Source organism: Propithecus coquereli, unplaced genomic scaffold (genome assembly GCF_000956105.1).
Source record: "Propithecus coquereli isolate 6110/MARCELLA unplaced genomic scaffold, Pcoq_1.0 Scaffold138, whole genome shotgun sequence".
Lineage (NCBI taxonomy): Eukaryota > Metazoa > Chordata > Mammalia > Primates > Indriidae > Propithecus > Propithecus coquereli.
This window is the reverse complement of record NW_012138080.1, coordinates 5048881-5072538: the sequence shown is the minus strand read 5'-3', so window position 1 is coordinate 5072538 and position 23658 is coordinate 5048881. Positions and strand designations below refer to the sequence as shown.

General features: G+C 35.3%; 1 protein-coding gene and 1 pseudogene across 3 annotated transcripts in view; both read right to left on the bottom strand.

Moving 5' to 3' along the window:
• EHBP1 (EH domain binding protein 1) overlaps nt 1-23658 on the bottom strand; it is a 345442-nt gene that overhangs the window by 152027 nt on the left and 169757 nt on the right. For all 3 annotated transcript variants that reach the window (XM_012639212.1, XM_012639213.1, XM_012639210.1), the window contains exons 8-9: nt 13163-13285; nt 9218-9458 (exon numbers count right to left, since the gene is read on the bottom strand). In XM_012639212.1, coding sequence (XP_012494666.1) covers nt 9218-9458; nt 13163-13285 — 364 coding nt within the window. The remainder of the gene's footprint in view (nt 1-9217; nt 9459-13162; nt 13286-23658) is intronic.
• LOC105806105 lies at nt 3869-8662 on the bottom strand (annotated as a pseudogene).

Here is a 23658-nt window from a genome sequence, read left to right as displayed (position 1 = left end):
GAAAATGAAATTTGTATTACATTCCAGAGGAAATAAAGGAAGCTGCTTGAAACTGGAGGTGCCAGGGATTCCAGCTGCCCTGGCATGCTGGGGCACCAGTAGTAGTATTATGAAAATCAGTATCTCCACATACCTGTAATTCACCTCTGGGAAAACAGGGTGCTGGGCACCACCACTGGTTAGGTATCAAATCAGAATAAGGATGAGGAGCTTCTACCTCTAAGGGTAGAGACAGACAGGGTCTTACCCTGTCACCCAGGCTGGAGTCTAGTGGTGCAATCATAGCTAACTGCAGCCTCATGCCCAGCTAATTAAAAAATATGTATTTTTAGAGATGAGGTCTCACTATGTTGTTCAGGCTGTTCTTGAATTCCTGGCCTCAAGTGATCCTCCCACCACAGTTTCCCAAGTAAGCCAGGATTACAGGCACACACCATTTTGCATGGCATTTCTAAGTGTTTTGAATGATCCTTCCACCTTCTAGATCAGAGATCTCTAACTTAAAGTGAATTTACTACTCTTCAAGAATAAACAGGAAATATTTCCATTTATGTGAAATGCCCAGAATAGTCAAATCCAGAGCAACAGAAAGTAGATTAGTGGTAGCTAGAAGGAGGCAGGGAGGAATTGGGACTAACTGCTAATAGGTATGGGGTTTCTTTTGTTCTAATGTTCTGGTATTAGATAACGGTGATGTAGTACAACATAGTGAACATACTAAAAACCACTAAAGTCTATATTTTAAAATGTATAATTTTATGTTATGTAAAGTATATCTCAATTTTTAAAAAGTGCTATAGAAAAGGGAATGAACAAGAACAGAAGAACAGTGCCTGTATCTAGATAGAATTATGTGAACACTTAACCCTTTCTCTACAATGGCAGGTTATATACTTGCTAATTAATACATTTTACTTTTTTTTTTTTAATAAGGCTATAGTGGTCAGTGTTGGTGGGTGGTGCAGCAAGGTACTAGTGATAAGCTGCCAGGAAATTCTACTGTTATGGAATGGAAGAATGTCATGACAAGTGTTCAGCATCCTTAAATTGGAATTTTTTGTTTGATTTTTTTAGAGACGGCATGTTGCCCAGGCTAGATTTGATCTCCTGGGCTCAACCAATCCTCCTACCTGAGCGCCCCAAATAGCTAGGACTACACGTGCCTCCATGCCCGCCTAGCTAAGTTTTTTATTTTTTGTAGAGATGGGGTCTTGCTTTGCTGCCCAGGCTGATCTTGAACTCCTGGCTTCAAGTGATCTTCCCGCCTTGGTCTCCCAAAGTACTGGGATTACAGGTGTGAGTCACCATGACTGGCACATTTTAAATATAAATAAATACAAATAAGGAAAAAATATTTAAGGAATTAGCACAATTTCCACATTCTGTTGATCATCTATGATTTGAACAATCTATTTCAGGACTTTCTACATCATTCTAAATAAACAAGAATCATTTTTATCCCTGTACTGTATACTTGAGTAATTATCAGTTATATCAGTAAATCATTGTGAGTTGAAAATTCATCAATTATATTAAAAGTGGAAAATTGGGCAGAATAATTTCAAATGACATTATTGATTGTTTAGAAAACAATTCATCCAGGAAAATGAATTATACAAAGAAAAACCCAAGTTGGTCAGAAACAGGATTAACTTAAACATATTGGAAGAATGACACGACATCAAGCAATGGTATAGCAAAATCTGTAGTCTGTTCCTCTCACCTAGAAATCTATGTTTCTTTGGAAAATCAATTGAAATTTATTAAAATGGGCATGTAGCTTCACTGATAAAATTCAATGAAAGGTTTCCTTGTCAAACTGACACACAACCATACCAGAAAAGATTACATGCTGGGCCTTAAAAGTCACTTCATAAATGTTCTGAAAATAATATTATTGCATTGTCAGTTTTCACTTTTGTTACGTAAACTAGAATAGCCGAATTATTCCCCCCCACCCGCCAAATCCAAGAAAACTGAGAAACTCATGAAGTTCCTAAGTGTAAAGTATGAGTACTAAAAAGCAGTGAAGGGTGTAGACTTTCTCTTCATGCTGATGGATACACTGTGGCACAAAAGGTTGTTTTACACACCAAAGGATTCAGTACTCTTTGTGATAGTTTAATGTTGGCATATACAGGAAGAGTTTGGTAATGGAAGATGAGTCATATAGGTTTTTCATCTGATGAAAGGTCATAAGTTTATTACTGAAGTAAGTACAAATTTTAGAAGATTTCTGCTACTGACATTCGATCTATAAATTTTTGGAATGAAAAGATGAGAAATATCAAACAAGTAATTAATATAAACAGAGTTCTTTATGGACTTGCATATTACCTGATGTGCAATCTTTAGAACTTGTGTGTATATTCCTACAAAAAAATAAAAGCTAGAGTATTTATAGGCTCCCTATGGTAACCCCAGATGATTGAGCAATTTAGAATGCTCTCTATTCATGGGAAACTTATAAAGACTGACTTTCATGTGGAAGAAGAAAGGTCAAAAGGAAACACCCAGTGATTCTGATTTTAGTTTTTATTAAGGCATTTTAAAAGTTTAAGCAAACATTAGATGTCTCTTTAATTTGTTCATAGGAGAGTAGGGTGTGTGTGTGTGTTGTGTAATATTCATGCATGTTGGGATGACCGAATGCCAGTACTTAAAGTTTACATTTACATTCAAATACTCTAGGTGTGTGGCTATTACTCAGCACCTACACCACCCATGAGAAATTTTATTTCAATCACACATTAGCTATTTCAAAGAAAACAAATATAATAACTTTAGCAAGTTGGGCCAATTTTTCAACCCCTATATACTTGTTAATTAGTATTGAGATTTCAACCTGGGTTTGGAATCAGATGATTACTATGATGTAATTCTAAGTACTTATGGAGGTTAGAACTCTTTAAGGTTTTATCAAAACCTTGCAATACCCAGGAAGCATGTAGCACATGTTGAAAAATGGGAAAAGGTTAAGAAATGCAATTCCAGAGCAATAGAAAAACCAGTCAATTCCCTCACTCTTTCAAACAAAAGTCTCAAAATATTTTAAGTTGGTCATTATAGTTCCCTTAAATCATCTCTTTTCTAAGTCAGTCCCTGTGCCCTCAATCGTTGTTCATTTGATGTGGTTTCTGGATACTTTAATGACTCTGTTGCTCTACTCTGTTAACACTCTGAATCATCAATGCCCTTGTAAAATGTAGCACCAAGAAGCAAAATAAGAGCTGACCAATGCACAGTAGAGAGATAACATTTCTCCTTTCACACAAAGCAATTACTCTTAACTTTCATGCAACAAAGAAGCTTTTTTATTATTCCCCTCTCAACCTACATATTCCATATTTTGAAAGATTTTCCTACCAAACTACATTTTTAAAGGAATAACTACTTTTTCTAAGGGCTAAATAATGTTAATACACTAAAAGTTCATGTATTTTCAAGGAAAGCAAAGACTCATATAGCCTCACTGCAAGTAAACATATAATTATTATTTATAATTATATTACTTATTGTTAAATATTTTATAGATCTCTCCTGTCTCACACCAATTATTTATATCAAAGAGACCTAAAGGCCCAAGATTCTCAGGGAATCCCTCACGTGACACAGTATTTCTTAAAGATTTCTGTTCTTTTTTAAACAGCTTTATTTAGGTATAATTGACATACACTAAATGACACACACTTAAAAAGTACAATTTAATGAGTTATTTTGTACATATGCATACAAGTATGAAACCCTCACCACAATCATTTCTGTTCCCCCCAAAAGTTTCCTTGTGCCCCTTTTTAGTCTCCCCCTCCATCTCTGATCACAGGCAACTACTGATCTTTCTTTCCCTTTTTTTTTTTCTTTAAAGAAACTAATGTTCTTTTCCATCAACCTTATTTCCATCTTCCTTAAGAGTCCATGGAAGAATAGCTAAAGACCACTCAGCAGTTGTTCCTACCCATTCAGTGGCCTGGGCAGTGGGAGCTGCAGACCAGTCTTCCACGGCAGGCTGAGAGCTCCAGTCTTCAGTGGGGAACTGCTGAATAGGCACAGAGGGCACGGGCACATGCAGGCCTTCAGACCAGTCTACAACCTCAGGTTGTGTAGCAGTGAACTCCAAAGCTGGAGCAGTCCATTCACCCTGAAATTCTTCCTTGGTCACAGCTTTTTCAGCAGCAGCCTGTTCTTCTTTTTCAATCTCCGTAGGATCTCTGTAGAAGTGGAGTTCAGCCATGACCTTCCATGGGTGTTCAAGGGAGATGGTGCCACACATGCGCAGAACTTGCCAGGCCAGCACGCACCATATCAGACCCAATGAGTGAGCTTCCTTGTTATTGTACAGGATGGCAATGTCCACATAACACAGAGGAAAATCTGTGTTACACAGAGCAATGGTAGGCAGCATAACTTAAGACACCTCTATGAGAGGCTAGTGGTCAGCCTTGGGACCAGAAGACCTGCCTCTCAGAAGGTTGCCTGGATCTGGTTAGTGAAGGTTCCAGGAGTGACGTGACTAGCCATTGGAGTGGCTCCAGCAGCAACAGCAAACTTCAGCACAGCTTGCTGGCCATTATTCCTGGAGGATATGACACTGCCATCAGCAGGGTTTTCAATGGCAACAATGGCATAGCTGCCAGCAGAAGCTTCTCCCAGGTCCTCTTTGGATTTATGATATAGATGCCATCACTTTTCCTTTTGGAGATGTACTGTTCCATTTGGAAGTCAAGGTTGGTGCCACTTAAGTGGGTTCCTGCTGCAAGGAATTTGAGGACATCCTCCTCCTTCATTTGTAAGACATCAAGGGCACTGGACACTGTGGAAGTTTCCCTTTAAATTGCCTCAGGAATCCAGAATAACTCCATATGGACCCCCTTCTTGGTAGCACAAAAGGTTGATCTGCTTTTTCTCACTATAGATTGTTTTACATTTTCTAGAGTTTTAAATAAATGGTATCATACAGTATGTACTCTTTTCTGGTCTCGCTTCTTTCACTCAGCATAATGACTTTTAGGTTCATCTATGTAGTTACATATATCAATAGTTTGTTCCTCTTTATTACGGACTAGTATTCCATTATATGGATATACCACATTTGTTTATCCATTTGCTTGTTGATGGACATTTGGGTTGTTTCCATTTTTTTGTTATTATAATAAAATAAAGCTGTTAAAATATTCATGTAGAAGTCTTTTAGTAGACATATGTTTTCAATTCTCTTGGGTTCATACCTAGGAATGGAATGGCTGGGTTAAATGATAGGTGTATATATTTAGCTATTTTTAGAGACTGCCAAGCTGTTTTCTAAATTGGCTGTACCATTTAGAATTCTGAGAGTTCTATAGAACTCCAGTGGCTCCACATTCTCTCTCTTTTTTTTTTTGACAGGGTCTCATTCTGTTGCCTGGGCTAGAGTGCTAGAGTGCAGTGGTGTCATCATAGCTTACTGCAGCCTCTAACTCCTGGGCTCAATCAATCCTCCTGCCTCAGCCTCCCAAGTCGCTGGTACTATTGGCATGCACCACCATGCCTGGCTAATTTTTTTAAAAAAATTTTTTGTAAAGACCAGTTCTCACTATGTTGCTTAGGCTGGTCTTGAACTCCTGGCATGAAGCAATCCTTCTGCCTCGACCCCCCAAAATTCTAGGATTATAGACATGAGCCACTCTGCCTCGCCCACATTCTTTTTTCTTTTTTTCTTTTTTTAACTCTGAGACAGATACTTGGCCACCCAGGCTGGAGTACAGTGGCGCAATCAAAGCTCACTGCAACCTTGAACTACTGGGCTCAAGCAATCCTCCCACCTCAGCCTCCAAAGTAGTTGGGATTACAGGCAAGAGCCATCGCATGTGCTAATTTTTTAATTTTTTGTAAAGACAGGGTCACGCTATACTGCCCAGGCTGACCTTGAACTCCCGGCCTTACAAAGTGCCGGGATTACAGGTATAAACCACCATGCCTGGCTCTGGCCCACATTATTGACAATACTTGGTATAGTCAGTCTTTTAAATTTTAGTCATTCAAGTGGATGTGTAGTGGTATCTCATTGTAGTTTTTTTCTTTTTCAAAATTGTTTTTGGTTATTCTAGATCTCTTCCGTTTCCACATGTATTTTAAAAACAGCTTATTAATTAGTACAAAAAATGCTGAAATTTTTATTGCAAAAACATTGAATTTATAAATCAATTGAAAATAACATATTATCTCTGAATCCATGGCCATAGTTTTTTTCTCCGTTGATTTTGCTCTTTGATTTCTCTCAACAATGTTCTGCTGTTTTCAGTGTACAGGTATTGTACATCTTTGTTCAAATTTATCCCTGAAGTTTTTGTTTAGGATGCTTTTGTAAATGATATTTTTAAAATGTGCATTTCTGACTGTTCATTGTTACCATAGAGAAATACAACTTAATTTGTATTTGATCTTGTATCCTATAATCTTGCTAAATTTACTTTTCAGTTTTATTAGCCTTTTTGGAGATTCCTTATGATTTTTTACATAAAAAATTATGTCATTTCTGAAAAAAAAAGTCTACCTTCAAGTATTAATTAACAATACGTATAATAAGCTTAAAACAGTATCGTTCAATTTCTCTACTCTCAGCCTTTATATTACTATCGTCATACAGTTTACTTCTACAATATGTATTATATACCCAAAATACATTACTGAAGCCTTAAACAATTATCTTTTTTTTTTTAACAATTATCTTTTAAAGAGATTTTTGAAAATAAGACAAGTAATTTATACATACAAATATATTTGTCATTTCTGGCGCTCTTTGTTCCTTTATGCAGATCCAAATTTCCAAATGGTGTCATTTTCCTCCTACCTGAAGGACTTCTTTTTAAACATTCTTTTGCAGAGCAAATCTGATGGTAAGGAATTCTTCCAGTTTTTGGATGTCTGAAAATTCCATTATTTTGCTTTTTTGGGGGGCGGGGCTGGGAATAGAAATTTGTGTTGACAGGTTTTTGTTTTGTCTTTTAGTATTTTGAAACTATCACCCCACTGTCTTCTGGCTTGAATTGTTTTCATTGACAAGCCTTGCAATGGTTTGCTTATTTTTTGTGCTTGGGGTTCATTCAGTTTCTTGGACCTGTAGGTTTATATATATATATATATTTAACTGCTAAAACTTATGGCCATTATTTCTTCAAAATTTTTTTCTGGCCCCCCCACTCTTTCTTCTCTCTTCTGGAACTCCAATTACACGTTAGGGCCACTTGAAATTGTTCCACAGGTCACTGATCCTCTGTTCATTTTCTTCCCCGTTTCAATCTGGATAGTTTCTTTTCTTTTTTTTTTCCCCGAATCTAGATAGTTTCTATTACTATGTCTTTAGATTCACTAATATTTCCTTCTGCAGTATCTAATGTGGCTTAATTCCATCTATTTTTCATCTTAGACTTTGTATTTCTCATCTCTATAAATTTGATTTGGATTTTTGTATCATCCATGCTTACGTTTTCTTCTACCTTCGTGAATAACTGGCATATATTTATAAAAGTTATTTTACCATCCTTGTCTATTAATTTCATCATCTGTCCCATTTCTGCATCCATATCTAATCATTATGTTTTCTCCTCATTATGGGTCAGATTTCCTTACTTCTTTCCATGCCTGATATATTTTTGATTGGCTGTCAGATAGTGTGAATTTTATGTTTTGGGCGTTGGGTTTTTTGGTATTACCATAACCATTTTTGGGTTTCATGTGGGATGCAGTTATGTTATTTGAAATTAGTTTGATTCTTTTGAGGCTTGCCTTTAAGCTTTGTTAGGTAGATCCATAACAGCCTTTAGTCTAGGGCTAATTTGGCCCCACTACTGAGGCAATACCCCTCTGAGGACTCCTGTTGATGTTCCATGTCTTTCTTCTCTGGCTGTGGGAACACAAACTGTTCTTGGTCCTCAGCAAACTCCTGGGATTGTTCTGTTTGTTTCTCTGTCCTCAGTGATTTCCTCACATGTATGCTCTGATCAGTACTTAACTAAAGACTCAAAAGAAACTTTCTACAGATCTCTGAAACTCTCTCTTTGAATAGCTCTGTCCTCTCTGGTACTCTGACCACAAATTCTAGTCCCCCAAGGTCCAAACTTTGTCTCCTCAATTCAGGGAGATTACTGGGGTCTATTTGGGTTTTTTCTACCTGAACTGCCATTTAGAAACTCTCTCCCATAAATATGGCTGGAAAATTGTAGGGCTCACATGCTGTTTGTATCTAATGTCTGAAAAACCATTGTTTCATATAATTTTATTTTGTTTTTTAGTTGTTTAAGTCAAGAGGCTAAATCCAGCCTATGTTACTCCACCATGGCTGGAAGTAGAAGTTTTGTTGTTGCTATTTATTTATTTGAGACAGACTCTTGCTCTGTCACCCGGGCTAGTGTGCACTGGTGTCAACACAGCTCACTGTAACCTCAAACTCCTGTGCCCAAGTGATTCTCCTACCTCAGCCTCCTGAGTAGCTGGGACTACAGGCACTGCCCTCATGCCCAGCTAATTTTTCTATTTTTTGTAGAGATGGGGTCTTGGTCTTGCTCAGGCTGTTCTCAAACTCCTGGACTCAAGTAATCCTCCTGCCTCGACCTCCCAGAGTGCTAGGATTACAGGCATTAGCCACTGCACCCGGCCTGTTTTTGCTTTTAAACACACTCAGGGGCATGGTTTGTAGCCACAAAGGCTGTACACTGTACAACTCCAGATTACAATATGAACACATCCCCTTTTTATCCCAGCCTAGATTTGAGCAAAATGGCAGCCCTAATCACACTGTATATACATGCTGAGTTTGTGATAATCCCAAATTTATAAATGTCATGATCTCATTAATTGGCATTTGAACAAGTCTTCTCATCAAATCAGTACCATAAATGATTATTTGGTTCCCCCAACAGACCTATAACATAATTAAAGTGTGATGCCTATGGAGTTCGATTAAAAACACCTAAATACCATTTATAACATGTTTTCTGTAAGAAGACACAATTGGAATTCCAGCCAGAGATTCCTCATTTGTTAGTTTAGGGTACACACCCACCCACCTGGAAGAGGGTGGGAGAGAAAGGGTTAAGATTATAAAAATTCAGGATGAATTAGATACTAACTTATAAACTGTACATTAATGTTTTTAGCCATCAAATGGTATATTATAGAAGAATCTTAACTTCAGTTAACAAAGAAACTGACCTGTGTTGATAGCAAAATGAAATGTACTTACTCATCCAACTCTTCTTCTTCAGTTTTAGAACTATCAGCATAGAGATACTTGCTCATGTCCACAGGTCTTACATTTTTTCTTTTTGTAGACTGGGGAGGAGAATCCTTTATAGTTAAAAAAGTTTCTGGCTCATCGAATGGATTTGAATATTGTGAAGTCTGTACCTCTTGAAAGGGATTATAGCTGTTATTATAAATAGATTCTTCTGGTTTTTTAGGTGAAGCTGTTTCAGTGATTGGTTCTATAAAACAATACCAAAAGAAGAATTAAATTAATACTATATAATATTTTCTTACATTTTTAGTGCTTCAAAAAATACACAATCTTGAATTAATAAGCTCTATGGGGCTGAGAAAGTATAAAGCAATAATGAAACAAGAATATATTTTAGAGGGGCTAAGGAACCGTGAAGTTCAGAGGATGTGATATCTAAGATCTCTGTCTACTTCTCTAGGAATGGTGCTCCCCAAAATGGCATCTTTGGATCATTAATGTTTCTTGAGAGTCTCTATAGTCTCTAATAATATTAGCATTATGAAACACCCATTTTGGAAATTTTAACTTTCTTAGATGTACTATATTATTGCTTATTTTATATCATTATACTAGTTTGCCATTCCAAACTGATTTCAAAACAACATGAAATGGATTAAAATTTGAAATAGTCTTTGGTAGTTACACAAGCACAGATCACTTAGGGATCTGAAAATTCATTCTGGACTATATTAACATATACCTACACATCGCTTAACTTGTTTTCTCACAGTTTTCAAAGAGCAGATTTCTATATGCTAATAAAAGACCTTAAATCTTTAGAACTTTTCATCAGATTATTTTTCCAATATAACTTAGATCCAATCAATACTCTAATAAGAATTATATAAAGATCCTCAAGTTGAAAGCACTATATTAAAATCATACTAATAAGCTGATAGGCATGTTACACTAAATTTTTCTAAATTTTATTATTTCAAATTTCAATTTGAAAATAGATGTACTCTGAAAAATGAAACTCTGACTCAACAGTATAATAGTATTAGGTCTTCCAGCAATAGTCATGAAGTACTTAGCACAAATCTTTTTTTCTTCATTTATGTGTAGTAATACTTTAAAACAAAACTAGAATATATAATAAAACTGTCTAAAATTTGCTGATAAAAATAAAAATTTTCCCAAATTGAAGAAAAGCTTCAGAGATCTAATAATCACAGTATAATATGCTAAAAATAATTTTAGGCTGAGCATACTGGGTCATGTATGTAATCCTAGCACTTTGGCAGGCTGAGACGGGAGGATTGCCTGAAGCTAGGAGTTTGAGACCAGCCTGGGCAACATAGTGAGACCTCACCTCTACAAAAAATAAGAAAAATTAGCTGGTTGTGCTGGTACGTGCCTATAGTGTCAGCTACTTGGGAGGCTGAGGTGAAAGGATTGCTTGAGCCCAGGGGTTTGAGGCTACAGTAAGCTATGATCGTGCCACTGTACTCCAGCCTGGGTGACTAAGACCCTGTTTCTAAAAATAAATAAATAAAAATTAAACATAATTTTAATTATGCCATGTGGCTCTAACAAAATATCCTAGGAGAGGAAGGCAGAAATTGCTTATTGAAATTCTCAAGAAAATTATAATAGTTTCATAAGTGACATTTTAAATAACTTAATCTATTAAAAAAGTCACAATTGACATGTATTAATAACTTGTATTTTGAAGTCAAACTAATATTTTAGACGTTAGCCCAGAAAACTTTTTTTGTCTTTATATTGAAAAAAAAAATAAAAAAACTTCTAGATTGAAATTCTGTACACCATGGTGAAGCAACTATGAAGTATAAAAGAAAATTCATAAAATCATAATAAGTCAACAATGAAATTAATTTAAACATAGCCTATGTTAGAGAACAGATTCAGTAACCGTGTATCTTTTGTAACACCACAATAATATTGAAACTTAACACCACTAGAATCTTTGTAATAACATAAATGAAGCATTTTCTTTTCTCTGTAGGAGAAGAGGGAGTACAAAGTTTTTCCTACTCAATTTTTTTTATTAACAAATATCAAGGCCAAATGCTTAAGGAACTAACAAAACTGGTCAATGGAAATAAGAATTTTATTTTTACTTTCAGGAAGAGGATTGTAAAAATTGATCCAAGCAAATTCATCAGTTACCAAACCAAAAACAGGAAAATATACAAACTATAGAGCAAGATTTGAAGATGATAGAACAGGCAACAAAGGAGGGTTTAGGATAAGACTACTTCATACAAAAGCTAACAAATACATTTAGTAAGTTTCTAAAAGGGTCACTGAAGCACATAAATATAAGAGGAGAACTGAAGCTGTAAAAGCAACAAAAAACTAATATAAGAGGAAAATTGAAGCTGTAAAGCAAAAAAAGAACCATCTGAACAATTGCAACACATTTTTTCTTCCCCAAATACTTTTGTTACTTGAGGATGCAAGTTATTAATCAATAAAAAATACATTATTTCTAGGAAAATAAATATTTTTCTAATAAAAAACACTCCAAAGACTCTAACAGGCATATATTTAAAGACAACACTGGTTGCCACATATTTTCTTAGCTCTTTGGGCATAAATAAAGATTCCGAATCAGGTTTGCTTACCTCTTCTAAATGGAAATATAATCTTAAGTGTTATCTGCTACTCTCTTCTACACCTTGGACAATAGTCCCACATATATTTAGAAAAATTACTTATTTGATTTTGAAATGGATAGCTCAAATACTAATGTCTCCAAATATTTTGGTAATATTTTTGAACTCAGTATACTCAGATAGACACAGTACGCAATTGAGGAGAAGTTGTGTGCTCAAAAGAACATACCTGACTAGAATCTTCTTAGCTCCAGCTCTGCCTCCATCTACCTAAAGTTTAAAGCATTTAACTCTTCTGGGCCTCAGCTTCCTAAACTAAAAGAGGTAGTTGAACTGATTGCCTCTAAGATTTATTGTAATCTTTATTAAGATTTAAAATATGCTAAAATGTATAGCTCACAAACAAAATAAATACTCATTAATTTAAACTTACTAATTTGGAGTCTGGTAAGAGGGGAGAAAGTAAAGGAAAAGAAGAAGAAAGAATTACAAAATAATATTGCTCTAACAGAGTGACTCCTGAAGCTGAAACCTCATTTTCACCATGACAGGCAGTAGCAAGATTCTTTAAAGCTCATGAAGATTTCATAGGAGCAGTCAAAAAGATGTAAACAGTGGTTAATCATTCTTGCATTTACTTTGAGCAAACAGAGTTTAATCAAACAGAGGTCTCGCTTCTGCAACAGTGCTTAACCAGGCTTTACGAGTTCAAAACTACTTGGTAAGAAAAATGACTCAGGGAAAACAAAAATCCCTAGTTTTATTCTTTACAAGTATGCTGTATTTATGAAGGCAGTGGTTTCAACCTTCTCTTTGCTCCATGCTATCACATACACAACTCACTCTCACTACTAACTGTGACTGTCAGCCAGAGAGACATGAAGCTGGGGGTAGAGAGGCTCATTAGACTGTATGAGCATCAAGAAAGAGGAGCTGTATAGAGAGAGAAGCTACCTCTACCACCCTGATATCACTACGTCCGACAACTTGACCTCACTTGGTAGGCAAATGAATGAGACTTGACTGTATGACACTTAGTTAAAATGCTGTTATCTTTAACATTAGACCTTTACTATCTGTTTGACCAAACTAACAAAGAATTAAAAAATAAGGACCATGTAAATTTCTATGTAAGGCTTTCTTTAAAAACAGTTCAATGGAAGCTACCCAGCATTGCTGCTCAAGTGCAAGTGGTATTGAACATGATAATATTATCATTATAAACAAACATTGTTTTTTGAGTCTTTAAAAAGCATCTGTTCCTGCCCTTACAGTTCAAGAGAGCCTGACTATACAAAGACTTAAAAAGTACAGAAAAACATGCCACCTTCTGAGTCAGGATCTCCAAATGGATTTAATTCTGCTACATCTGGATCATCAAATGGATTTGAATTCACAGTGGCCAAGTCCTTTTCTGCTTCATCCAAAAAGTTAAGTTTGTTGATAAGCTCTGAAAATGAAACATATGGATTAGCTCCCTATACTTAGGGTTAAACATAAGCATTGATCATTCGAGAAACATTTCAAATTGTAAAAATTCACACTAATAATACCTGCAAATAATAAGATATAGCATTTTATCAATGGCAAAATGCCACTCAAGTATTTTGTAGCATACCAACATTTTCAAATAAAACAAAACAAACATATGCATATTAATTTGAAAATTATATCACATAATGAACTATACTAAATAAACTTTCATCTGAATTCAATTTGATCTAATAAAGTACTGAAAAGAATTTTTAGAAAAAATATCTTTCACTCCCAAATATGAATAATTGAAATGGGTTTAATATGAGCAAATATTTTTAAAATAATATATTTATAATATATAAACTTTCTGAAGAAATATCATCATCTTATATAACCAAGGATTATCTTAGAAGATGTTTTAAAACCATTGTCTTATTAAGGATCCAGATACAAGACTTTACCAAAGATAAATTCTGTTATCTTGTTGCTTGTTGGTGCACTACAAATTACCAAAAAAAGAAAAAAAATCGAGGAAAAGCACAAAGACAAAACTGATAGCTAAGTACAGACAGAAGTCAAGAGGTGGCAGGTCACAGTAAATACAGGCAATCAGAAGCAGAAAGAAAGGAGGAAAGCTCTTAGACCTTCAGAGGAACTGGCTGATTTAGCTGAAGGCATATTTGCTTGCTTTATGCAGTCATCTTGATCTTCATCTAAGCTGCTCAGAGCATTCAACTGGTTTACAATTTCTGTAAACAGAAGCCAGTCGAGACAAACGTAAGGTAAGGTCATTTAATTAAAGAGCAGTAGAAGCATGCTGTTACTCAAAAAGACAAAGAGAGAGGATGTTTGGTTAATCAAGAGAATACATTAAGAAGATGTTATTTTGATGAATTATCACAGATGTATTTAGCTGAATGTTATGCTGTATTCATATTTTAAAGTAGAAAGCATTTTATCGTTAAAATTTATAATAGTAACATAATAACTATGTTAAAAACAAAGATAATAAACAACCCAAGAGATTGACACTGGCTTTTAGCAACCACATTTTATATTTGAACTTTAAACACATACATTAAAAAAAGAATAAAAAATATCCTCTGATACTGCAGAAAATATTTATCATGTGTCTTATACTAAATTTAAACTAAAGCTTTTAAGAATATAACTGCATGAATCATGTATATAATAAGCACTTGTTCATGTTCTAGAATTTTAAAAATCAGGACTAAAACAAAAAAAGCAGGCATTAGCTACTATTTTCTACTACTGTTTTCTATGGAATCTATTCTTTTAAGGCCACTCTAAGCATTTGCTTTAGAAAGGCATATACTTTAGCCGAGAAAAGACAAAACAAAAAAGACAAGGACAGACAAAAAAAATTTAAGATATAGAATTCATTCTGTGTATGAACTGAATTTTTTTTACATGAGTCATATATATTTGAACAATTCTGAATATGTGAAATTATCATTCACTAGGTGAAAATTAGACAACTTGGAAAGAATTAGTAAGAGTCTATTAGGATAATATAGTTAATCCCTGACGTTTCTGATGTTATAACCTAGGAATAACTTAGGTATAAGAATAAGCCAAATAGATCCAAACCACTCAGTAGGAAAGAAAGAAAATGGGTGAAAGTAGAAAACAGTTATAAATTTGACATTAAAGGTATTGTTCTTGAACATTGTAAATCTAAGTACACATACTGAATTTTATTTGAACTAAATGATAGAATTTATGTTTGTGATATGGCTGCCTTTATCTATATGTCTATTAAATAAATATTTATTAATCAGCCTATATCAAGCACTACGCTTGGGACACAAGGATGAAAAAAAGATATGGTATTGTCCTTGCATAATTTCCGTGTTATAGAGACACAAATTAATATTGAAACAGACTTAATAAATGCCTACAGGCAAATCTCAATACATTGCACTTCACAGATACTGCGTTTTTGACAAACTGAATGTGGTGACTGTGTTGAGCAAACCTATTAGCACCATCTTTCCAGCAGCATGTGCTCACTTCATGTCTCTGTCACATTTTATAATTATTGCAATATTTCAAACTTTATTATTATTATATCTGTTATGGTGATCTCTGATAAGTGACCTTTGATGTTAATAACTGTTTTGGAGTGCCACAATCATGTCCATATGAGATGGTGAACTTAAACGTGTACACTCTGACTGCTCTACCCACCAGCTGTTTCCCCATCGCTCACCCTCTCCTCAGGTGTCCTTATTCCCAGAGACATAACAATATTGAAGTTAAGTCAATTAGTAACCCTACAATGGCCTCTAGGTGTTCTAGTGAAAGGAAGAGTGGCACGTCTCTCACTTTAAAGGAAAAGTTAGAAATGATTAAGCTTAGTGAGGAAGGCATGTTGAAAGCAGAGACAGGCTGATAGCTAGGCGTCTTGTGCCAAATAGTTAGCCAAGTTGTGAATGCAAAGAAGAGTCCTTGAGGGAGACTAAAAGTGCTACCCCAGTGAACACACGAATGATAAGAAAGGGCCTTATTGCTGATGTAGAGAAAGTTTTAGTGGTCTGGATAGATCAAACCAGCACAACGTTCCCTTCAGCCAAAGCCTAATCCAGAGAAAGGCCCTAACTCTCTTCAATTCTATGAAGGTTGAGAGAGGTGAGGAAGCTGTGGAAGAAAAGTCTGAAGCTAGCAGAGAGGTTGGTTCTTGGGGTTTAAGGAAAGAAGCTGTCTTCGTGACATTAAAGTGCAAGGCGAAGCAGCAAGTGCTGATGTAGAAGCCGCAGCAAGTGATCTAGAAGATCTAGCTAAGATCGTGGATGAAGGTGGCTGCACTCAACAACAGATTTTCCATGCAGACAAAGCAGCCTTCTATTGGAAGAAGATGCCACGTAGGACTTTCATAGCTAGAGAGAAGTCAACGCGTGGCTTCGAAGCTTCAGAGGACAGGCTGACTCTTGTTAGGCGTTAGTGTAACTGATGACTTTAAGTTGAAGCCGGTGTTCATTTACCATTCTGAGAATCCTAGGGCCCTTAAGAATTATGCTAAATCTACTCTGCCTGTGCTCTATAAATGCAACAAAAAGCCTAGATGACAGCACACCTCTTTACATCATGGCTTACTGAATATTTTAAGCTCACTGTTGAGAACTACTGTTCAGAAAAAAAGATTCCATTCAAAATATTACTGCTCATTGACGATACACCTGATCACCCAAAAGCTCTGGTGGGGATGGACAAGGAGATGAGTGTTGCTTCTGCAGCTCATGGATCAAGGAGTAATTTTTACTTTCAAGTCTTATTATTTAAGAAATATATTCTGTTAAGATTTGGCTGCCATAGATGGTGATTCCTCTGATGGATCTGGGCAAAGTAAATTTAAAACCATCTGGAAAGGATTCACCATTCTAGACGCCATTAAGAACATTTGAGATTCGTGGGAGGAGGTCAAAATATCAACATTAACAGGAGTTTGACCAAAGAGTCGACTCCAACCCTCGTGGCTGACTTTCAGGGGCTCAAGACTTTGGTGGAGGAAATAACTACGGATGTGGTGGAAATCGCAAGAGAACTAGAATTAGAAGAGGAGCTTGAAGGTGTGACTGAACTGCTGCAATCTCATGATAAAACTTGAATGGATGAGGAGTTGCTTCTTATGGATAAGCAAAGAAAGTGGTTTCTTGAGATAGAATCTACTTCTGGTGAGTATGTTATGAACAGTGTTGAAATGACAACAAAGGAGTTAGAATATTATATCAACTTATTTGATAAAGTACTGGGCAGGGTTTGAGAAGATTGACTCCAATTTTGAAAGAAGCTCTACTGTGAGTAAGATGCTATCAAACAGCATCACACACTGCAGATAAATCTTCCGTGCAAGGGGGAGTCAATCAATGAGGCCCACTTTACTATTGTCTCATTTTAAGAAATTACCAGAGCCAAACCCAACCTTCAGCAGAAACCACCCTGATCAGTCAGTAGCTGTCAATGTTGAGGCAAGACTCTCAAACAGCAAAAAGACAATGACTTGCTGAAAGCACAAATGACATTACCATTTTTTAGCAATAAAGCATTTTTAAATTAAGGTATATACATTTTTTTAGACATAATGCTATTGTACACTTAAAAGACTATAGTATAGTGTAAAAATATCTTTTCTATTCACAGGGAAACCAAAAAATTTGTGACTCACTTTATGGCAATATTCACTTTATTGTGGTGGTCTGGAACTAAACCTGCAATATCTCTGAGCTAGCAGGTGCAGCCTGCCTATACAGTTGATCCTTGAACAACATAGGTTTGAACTGTGTGGGTCCACTTATACGTGGATTTTATTCAACCAAATGTGGATGGAAAACACAGTAGTTGGGAGATGTGAAACCCATGTACACATGGAGGACCGACTTTTGGCATGTATACACATACGTGAGTTCCACAGGGCCAACTTATAGGACTTGAGCATACAAGGATTTTGGTATACACGGGAGTCCTGAAACCAATTCCCTGCATATACCACGAGATGACTATATATATTAAGTTATTTATATTCTTTTTGTATAGTTCATTTATTAAAGACAGAAATCTTTAATGTTAAATTATTTAATCTAAAAAGTTTCTCTTAAAGCTTAATTGGAATTTGTATCAATTTGCTCCATTTAATGTTCCTTGCCTTGAAATTTTGCCTGATGTTGATATTTGTAAAACATAGTATTTATAAAACATGCTTTCCTTATATTTGTATATTCTTGGCATATTTATCTCTTTATTTTTAACCTGTGTTATTTTATAATACATACTTCTCTTATAAACAGCATTTAGTTGTTTTAACTTTATAATACTTGCCCTTTAATAGTTACATTTCTTGATAACTGACATACTTAACTACACTTACATTACTTTTATTTTCGGACTTTCTCATTATTTTTTCCCACCCATCCCCTGTATTTTTCCATTCTCCAATTTTCTTTATTTAAACATTTTTTAAAATAATTTATAAGTTATATATACTATTTTCATTTTGCAGTAGTATTCTCTATAATAAAATAAGCCAGACAGATAAATGAATGAGCTTGTATTTCTCTACTTACATTAAAAATAAAACAGAATTTGTTGACTCTCCTCTTGTAAGATGAGAGATACAATATGATCATCTTCTTCCCTTTATTTAATTAAACCCTTCTCTCTAACCCCTCCTGGCTATTATTATATTTATTTTAATAATATTTTGTTGGTTCTTTCAATAATAAATGCTGACATTTGTATTACATTTCATAATGATGTCGGCAATAATTATACAATAATTTTTAAAATGTCATGTCTTTGTATCTTTGAGGTTTTTTTCAATGTTTCATTTTTTATTATTTGGCCAACTGGAGTGTTTCCAGAAGGATAAGTGGGTGCCCTTCTCCTACTACCACCAGTCACCTTCTACCTTGTCTTAGTTTGCTCAGGAAACTATAACAAAATATCTTAGACTGAGTAATTTATAAACAACTGAAATTTATTGCACACAGTTATGGAAGCTGGAAAGTCTAAGATCAAGGAACCAGCAGGTGTGATGTTTGGTGAGGCCCGGTCCTCATAGATGGCACCTTCCATGTGTGTTCTTATGGTAGAATAGCAAAGAAAACAGACAAACTTGCTCCCTCAAGCCCTTTCAAAAGGACACTAATCTCATCTATGAGGGCAGAGCTCTCATGAACTAATTGCCTCCCCAAGGCTCCACCTCTTAATACCATCACCTTGGGGATTGCATTCCAACATATGAATTTTGGGAGGACATAAACATTCAGACCACAGGATACCTATCCTTCAAAATTTACATTTGTTGTCACATAGTCTGAGACTCCTTTCATGCCCACTCTCTCTTAATCTTGGTCACTCTATCCTTTACGATACTACTGTACCATATAAAAATGCAGGCATTTTCTACAGCATGAGTTTTTATATTCCAGTGGGAGATTATTAATAACTTGATCTTTTGATTACAGAATATGGTTATTCTCTGTAGATGACTTTTGGTTAAAACTAAATCTCAGTTAGACACTAGTCCTTTAAGTAAGAATTTTATTTTATTTTGTTTTCTTTTTGAGACAGAGTCTCGCTCTGTTGCCCTGGCTATAGGGCCTGGCCTCAGCCTAGCTCACAGCAACCTCAAACTCCTTGGCTTAAGCAATCCTTCTGCCTCAGCCTCCCAAGTAGCTGGGATTACAGGCATGCGCCAACATGCCCGGCTAATTTTTTCTATATATATTTTTAGTTGTCCAGATAATTTCTTTCTATTTTTAGCAGAGACGAGCTCTCGCTCTCGTTCAGGCTGGTCTCGAACTCCTGACCTCGAGGGATCCTCCTGCCTCGGCCTCCCGGAGTGCTAGGATTACAGGCGTGAGCCACTGCGCCCGGCCTTAAGTAAGAATTTTATGCATAAAAACTACATGTGTCTGCAGCTGTTTTGAGCAGTATTGTGCTGTTTTGATCACAGTGATAGGAGAAAAGATGACGATAGTATGTTACAAATTCTGTGCTGGTACTGAAATGAAAAGAAAGAACCTCATATTTTGACCAAAATACAGATGTAATGAACACATTCAAAATAATTAGATTTTATAGCTAAACCTGTAAGCATACATATATACCTTATTTTCTGAAATTCCTGCAGGAGCAGTCACTTTCTTTCAGTTAGTTTAAAATTCTCTGGCCCAAGAAATTGTTTTGATGTAACTTGTGATGATTCAAGGTTTCTCTGGAGTGTTATTATTGCGTTATTAATTATTTACAATTTTTTTCTCTATTTTGTAAAATTATCTGAAGATAGAGTCTTATAATCGTTTTTTTCATCCCTAGCTTCTAGCACATTATCTAGAACATATCGTGAATTTAATATGTGTTAACTGAAAGGCCACAGTGAATGATGAGGCTTCCTTCTCTCTAGTTTATTATCTTGTTCCATTTGACCTTTATACTATCTTGTACAGGATAGGGTGTTGGTTGCATTTTTATGGAAGGAATATGTTCTGGAGTACACATATAATTCAAAGCTCAATAATTCAAGACTACTTTTCCAAAAGTAATGAGTGTGAAATGTGTGTGTTGAGGAAGCAGGGGTAGGTGGGGACAGCAGGTTGACTAGATTTATGTTCTAAATCAATAAATTCACAATCATTCTAGCATATTTTTGTTTTCAAGTTATAGTTTTTTTCTCAGCATTTTCTATTATAGTTGCAGAGTGTGGTAACCTAAATTAATGGTACAGCATATTATGGCAGTTGTTTGGCTTCCTTAGCTGCATTTTTTAGCACATGTAAATTTCATTCCAAAGTTATTAACTTTCAGAAATATTTTTTTAGCAACAGCACTACCACTTTAAAAATGTTTGAGTGAAGTAGTTTTAGGATAATGAAAAGTATATTGAAATTTAACAACATTAATGTTAAAATAATAACTCAAGAGTAAACAAATTGCATGTATTTTATAAACATTGTACAAATAAAGTATGGTGGGTATTTTTATTTATCAGCAAAAGTGGCACTAACTTAAACTCAGTTTATATTCACTCATTCTGCCAACTTTGAAATTGTTACTGACGCAATTTTTATGGAGGAAGGAATCATTTTAAATTGTCCCTATTATATGCTCATGTTGCAATATAAATAAATGCATAAAATGCAATTCCATTATATTGGTAAAATTTATATTGGGTATATTATTTACTCAGCTAAGCTCAAAACTTCTTGAGGGGAACAGATTGTTAACAATTAATTTGGTGTACCTCTTAGGTTGATACCTTAAGGTTAAGCATTTAGTTAGTAATTTCTTATGGAAAGTTGCTGTTAAATCCACAGAAATTGACAAAATGTATTTCCACAATTTACCGTCTTTGCTAGGATGTTAGAATAAATTGATGATACCTGTACTTGGACTAATCAAAAATCTCCATACTGTTCTGTCTGAGACAGAATCTCCTGCTAACAAGAAACATATTTCAGGACTGGCTGTCAGGCAGGAACCTTTTATTGATGTTGCATGTATAGATACATTCTACAGAAGTGTAGCACCAGCAAATGGGCAGGAATTTTTGAATTACAGTTGGAAAAAAATCTATCAGGAGTGACAGACCTTGCAGTTAGAGAAATAAAGTCTTTTAATAGAAAGTTTACTGCAGCTAGTAGTAGGAATTATGAAACTGTATGGTTGCAAAACAATCAGTGCCTCCATCTATATGGCAACTTCACGATAGTTTAAGCACTATTGGACAACATGACCATCTTTGGAATTCATATTGAATTTCTGAATACATGCCAACAGGAAGGAAAAGAAAAACAACTCTTGCATAAATGACAAGGTCCTATTGAATACACTGTAGAAAATCAGGTTCTGCTGAAGCAGTTTACAGCAAGCATTATTGGGCAAACTTAGATATTATGAGACACCTGCTATTCTTAAGCTTGTTGCAAAGATCACCGTGGAGTTGGTCTACTTAGGCTCAGCCAGATACTCAGACTCACATGACTTGAATAGGACAAACTTAGCATTACAAGCACATTGGACAGGAAACACAGCATGCCAGTGGGACATTACTTTTTCACTGGAGTCCTCATAGCAATCCAGGTGCTATTCTTTGTCCCCTATGACCAATGACAATTTGGGTACAAAGAAACAACATCTACATAGTTAGGAGCAGGGATTGCCTTGGCTTAAAATCACTATGCAACACAAGAGCTGGTATCTTATGTAACAATTTCATGGGTATCACTTCTAAGGTTTCTGTGAGGGACATGCACAGTTACAAGAATCTCCATATTCAGAGAAGCTCAAAGCTATGGCCTTCTACTAGGTTTATAGTTCATTCAGAGTTCTTCCATCCAGATGTAATTTATCAATTGGGTATCATTTTTCCTATAAGCAGTGTTGCCTGGTGTTTGTTAGATTAACTTTAGATTAGATTAACTTTATCTAATCTTTTCCCCATAGTTGATAAAGTTAATTTGGGAGAAAGAAGAGAGAGTGACATATTGGCTACCTTCAGGGAACAAAATCTAACAGCACAGATGGTAGTAGAGGAGATACCAGTTACAGATTTTAGGAGCTAGAGTTGATGATGGTATGACTCAGCCCACTGAGATTAAATGTCATATTTGCTAGGACAATGAATGGGGATAAGTAGGTCTCCCACTTTTTATTAGAAGGTTCCTTAAAATAAACATATGGCTATGGTCAGAGAATAGAAACATTAATTTGCTTCCGGTTTTGACCTCGCTATCTATCCTTCAGTACTTAAGATGCTCATAAACAAAATCGTAGGATTGTTGTGGTCTCGATAAAATAAAAAAATAAAAAAAAAATGGCCCCTATTTTGGAGATCTACTTAAAAGATGAAAATTTATGGAAAACTGTATCTGTTATTTAGTCATTAAGGTTGGGAAATAGGGGAAAAAAGCAGAGAGGTAGGGAAATCCTGACCCCTTGAATTAAAAAGCTTACAAGGTACCACAGTTACTTCCTTTTTAAAGGAGTCTAGGACCCTAGGATGAGAGCCTAAAGACAGCAGGAATATTTTTCACGGTATTTAGAACTCAAATGTGGCAACTAAGAGAATAGTAGAAGTAGCAGAAGGCACAGACTACAAATTCAACCTACTGTCTGTGTCACTCTTAAACTCTAATGCTGCTTTATTTGTACTTAGGACAACTGAATTTTATCTAGCTCCCCCCACCCCCAAGACTCTGGGAGAATTCTAATGATATTAAGAATCCATCTAACAGAGCTGAGACAGAAGTGAGAGCTCTGTAGAAGTTAGAAGGCTTCCAATATTTAGAGGATGAGTCAATTAATATTTTAAGTACCAAAATGAGTTCTCTGGGGATTTGTCCTAGGAATTCAAGGTTAGTTTAAGCATATTAATAAAATAAAGGAGAAAAATCACATAAGCATCTCAACAGATGCAGAAAGCATTTGAAAAAATTGAGTACCAGGTTTCTCAGCAAAGTTTTAACAGAAGAGAATTCTTCATTGTGATGAAGGGCATCTATGAAAAGCTACAGCTAACATCATCATTAATGGTGAAACACTAAACACTTTCCCTCTAAGACTGAAACAAGGCATGGATATTTGTTATCACCACTTTTATTCAACATTATACTTGAGGTCCTAGCAAAGTCATATAAGATCAATACAGAGAAATCTACTTTATTTTTATATATGAATAAAAAACATTTGGAAAATAAAATTAACAAAATAATTCCATTTACAATAGAGATAAAAAAAAAAACCAGACTACTTAGATATAAATTTAACAAAAGATGTGAAAAACCTCTAAGTGAAAAGTGAAATATGTTACCAAAGGTAATTAAAGAA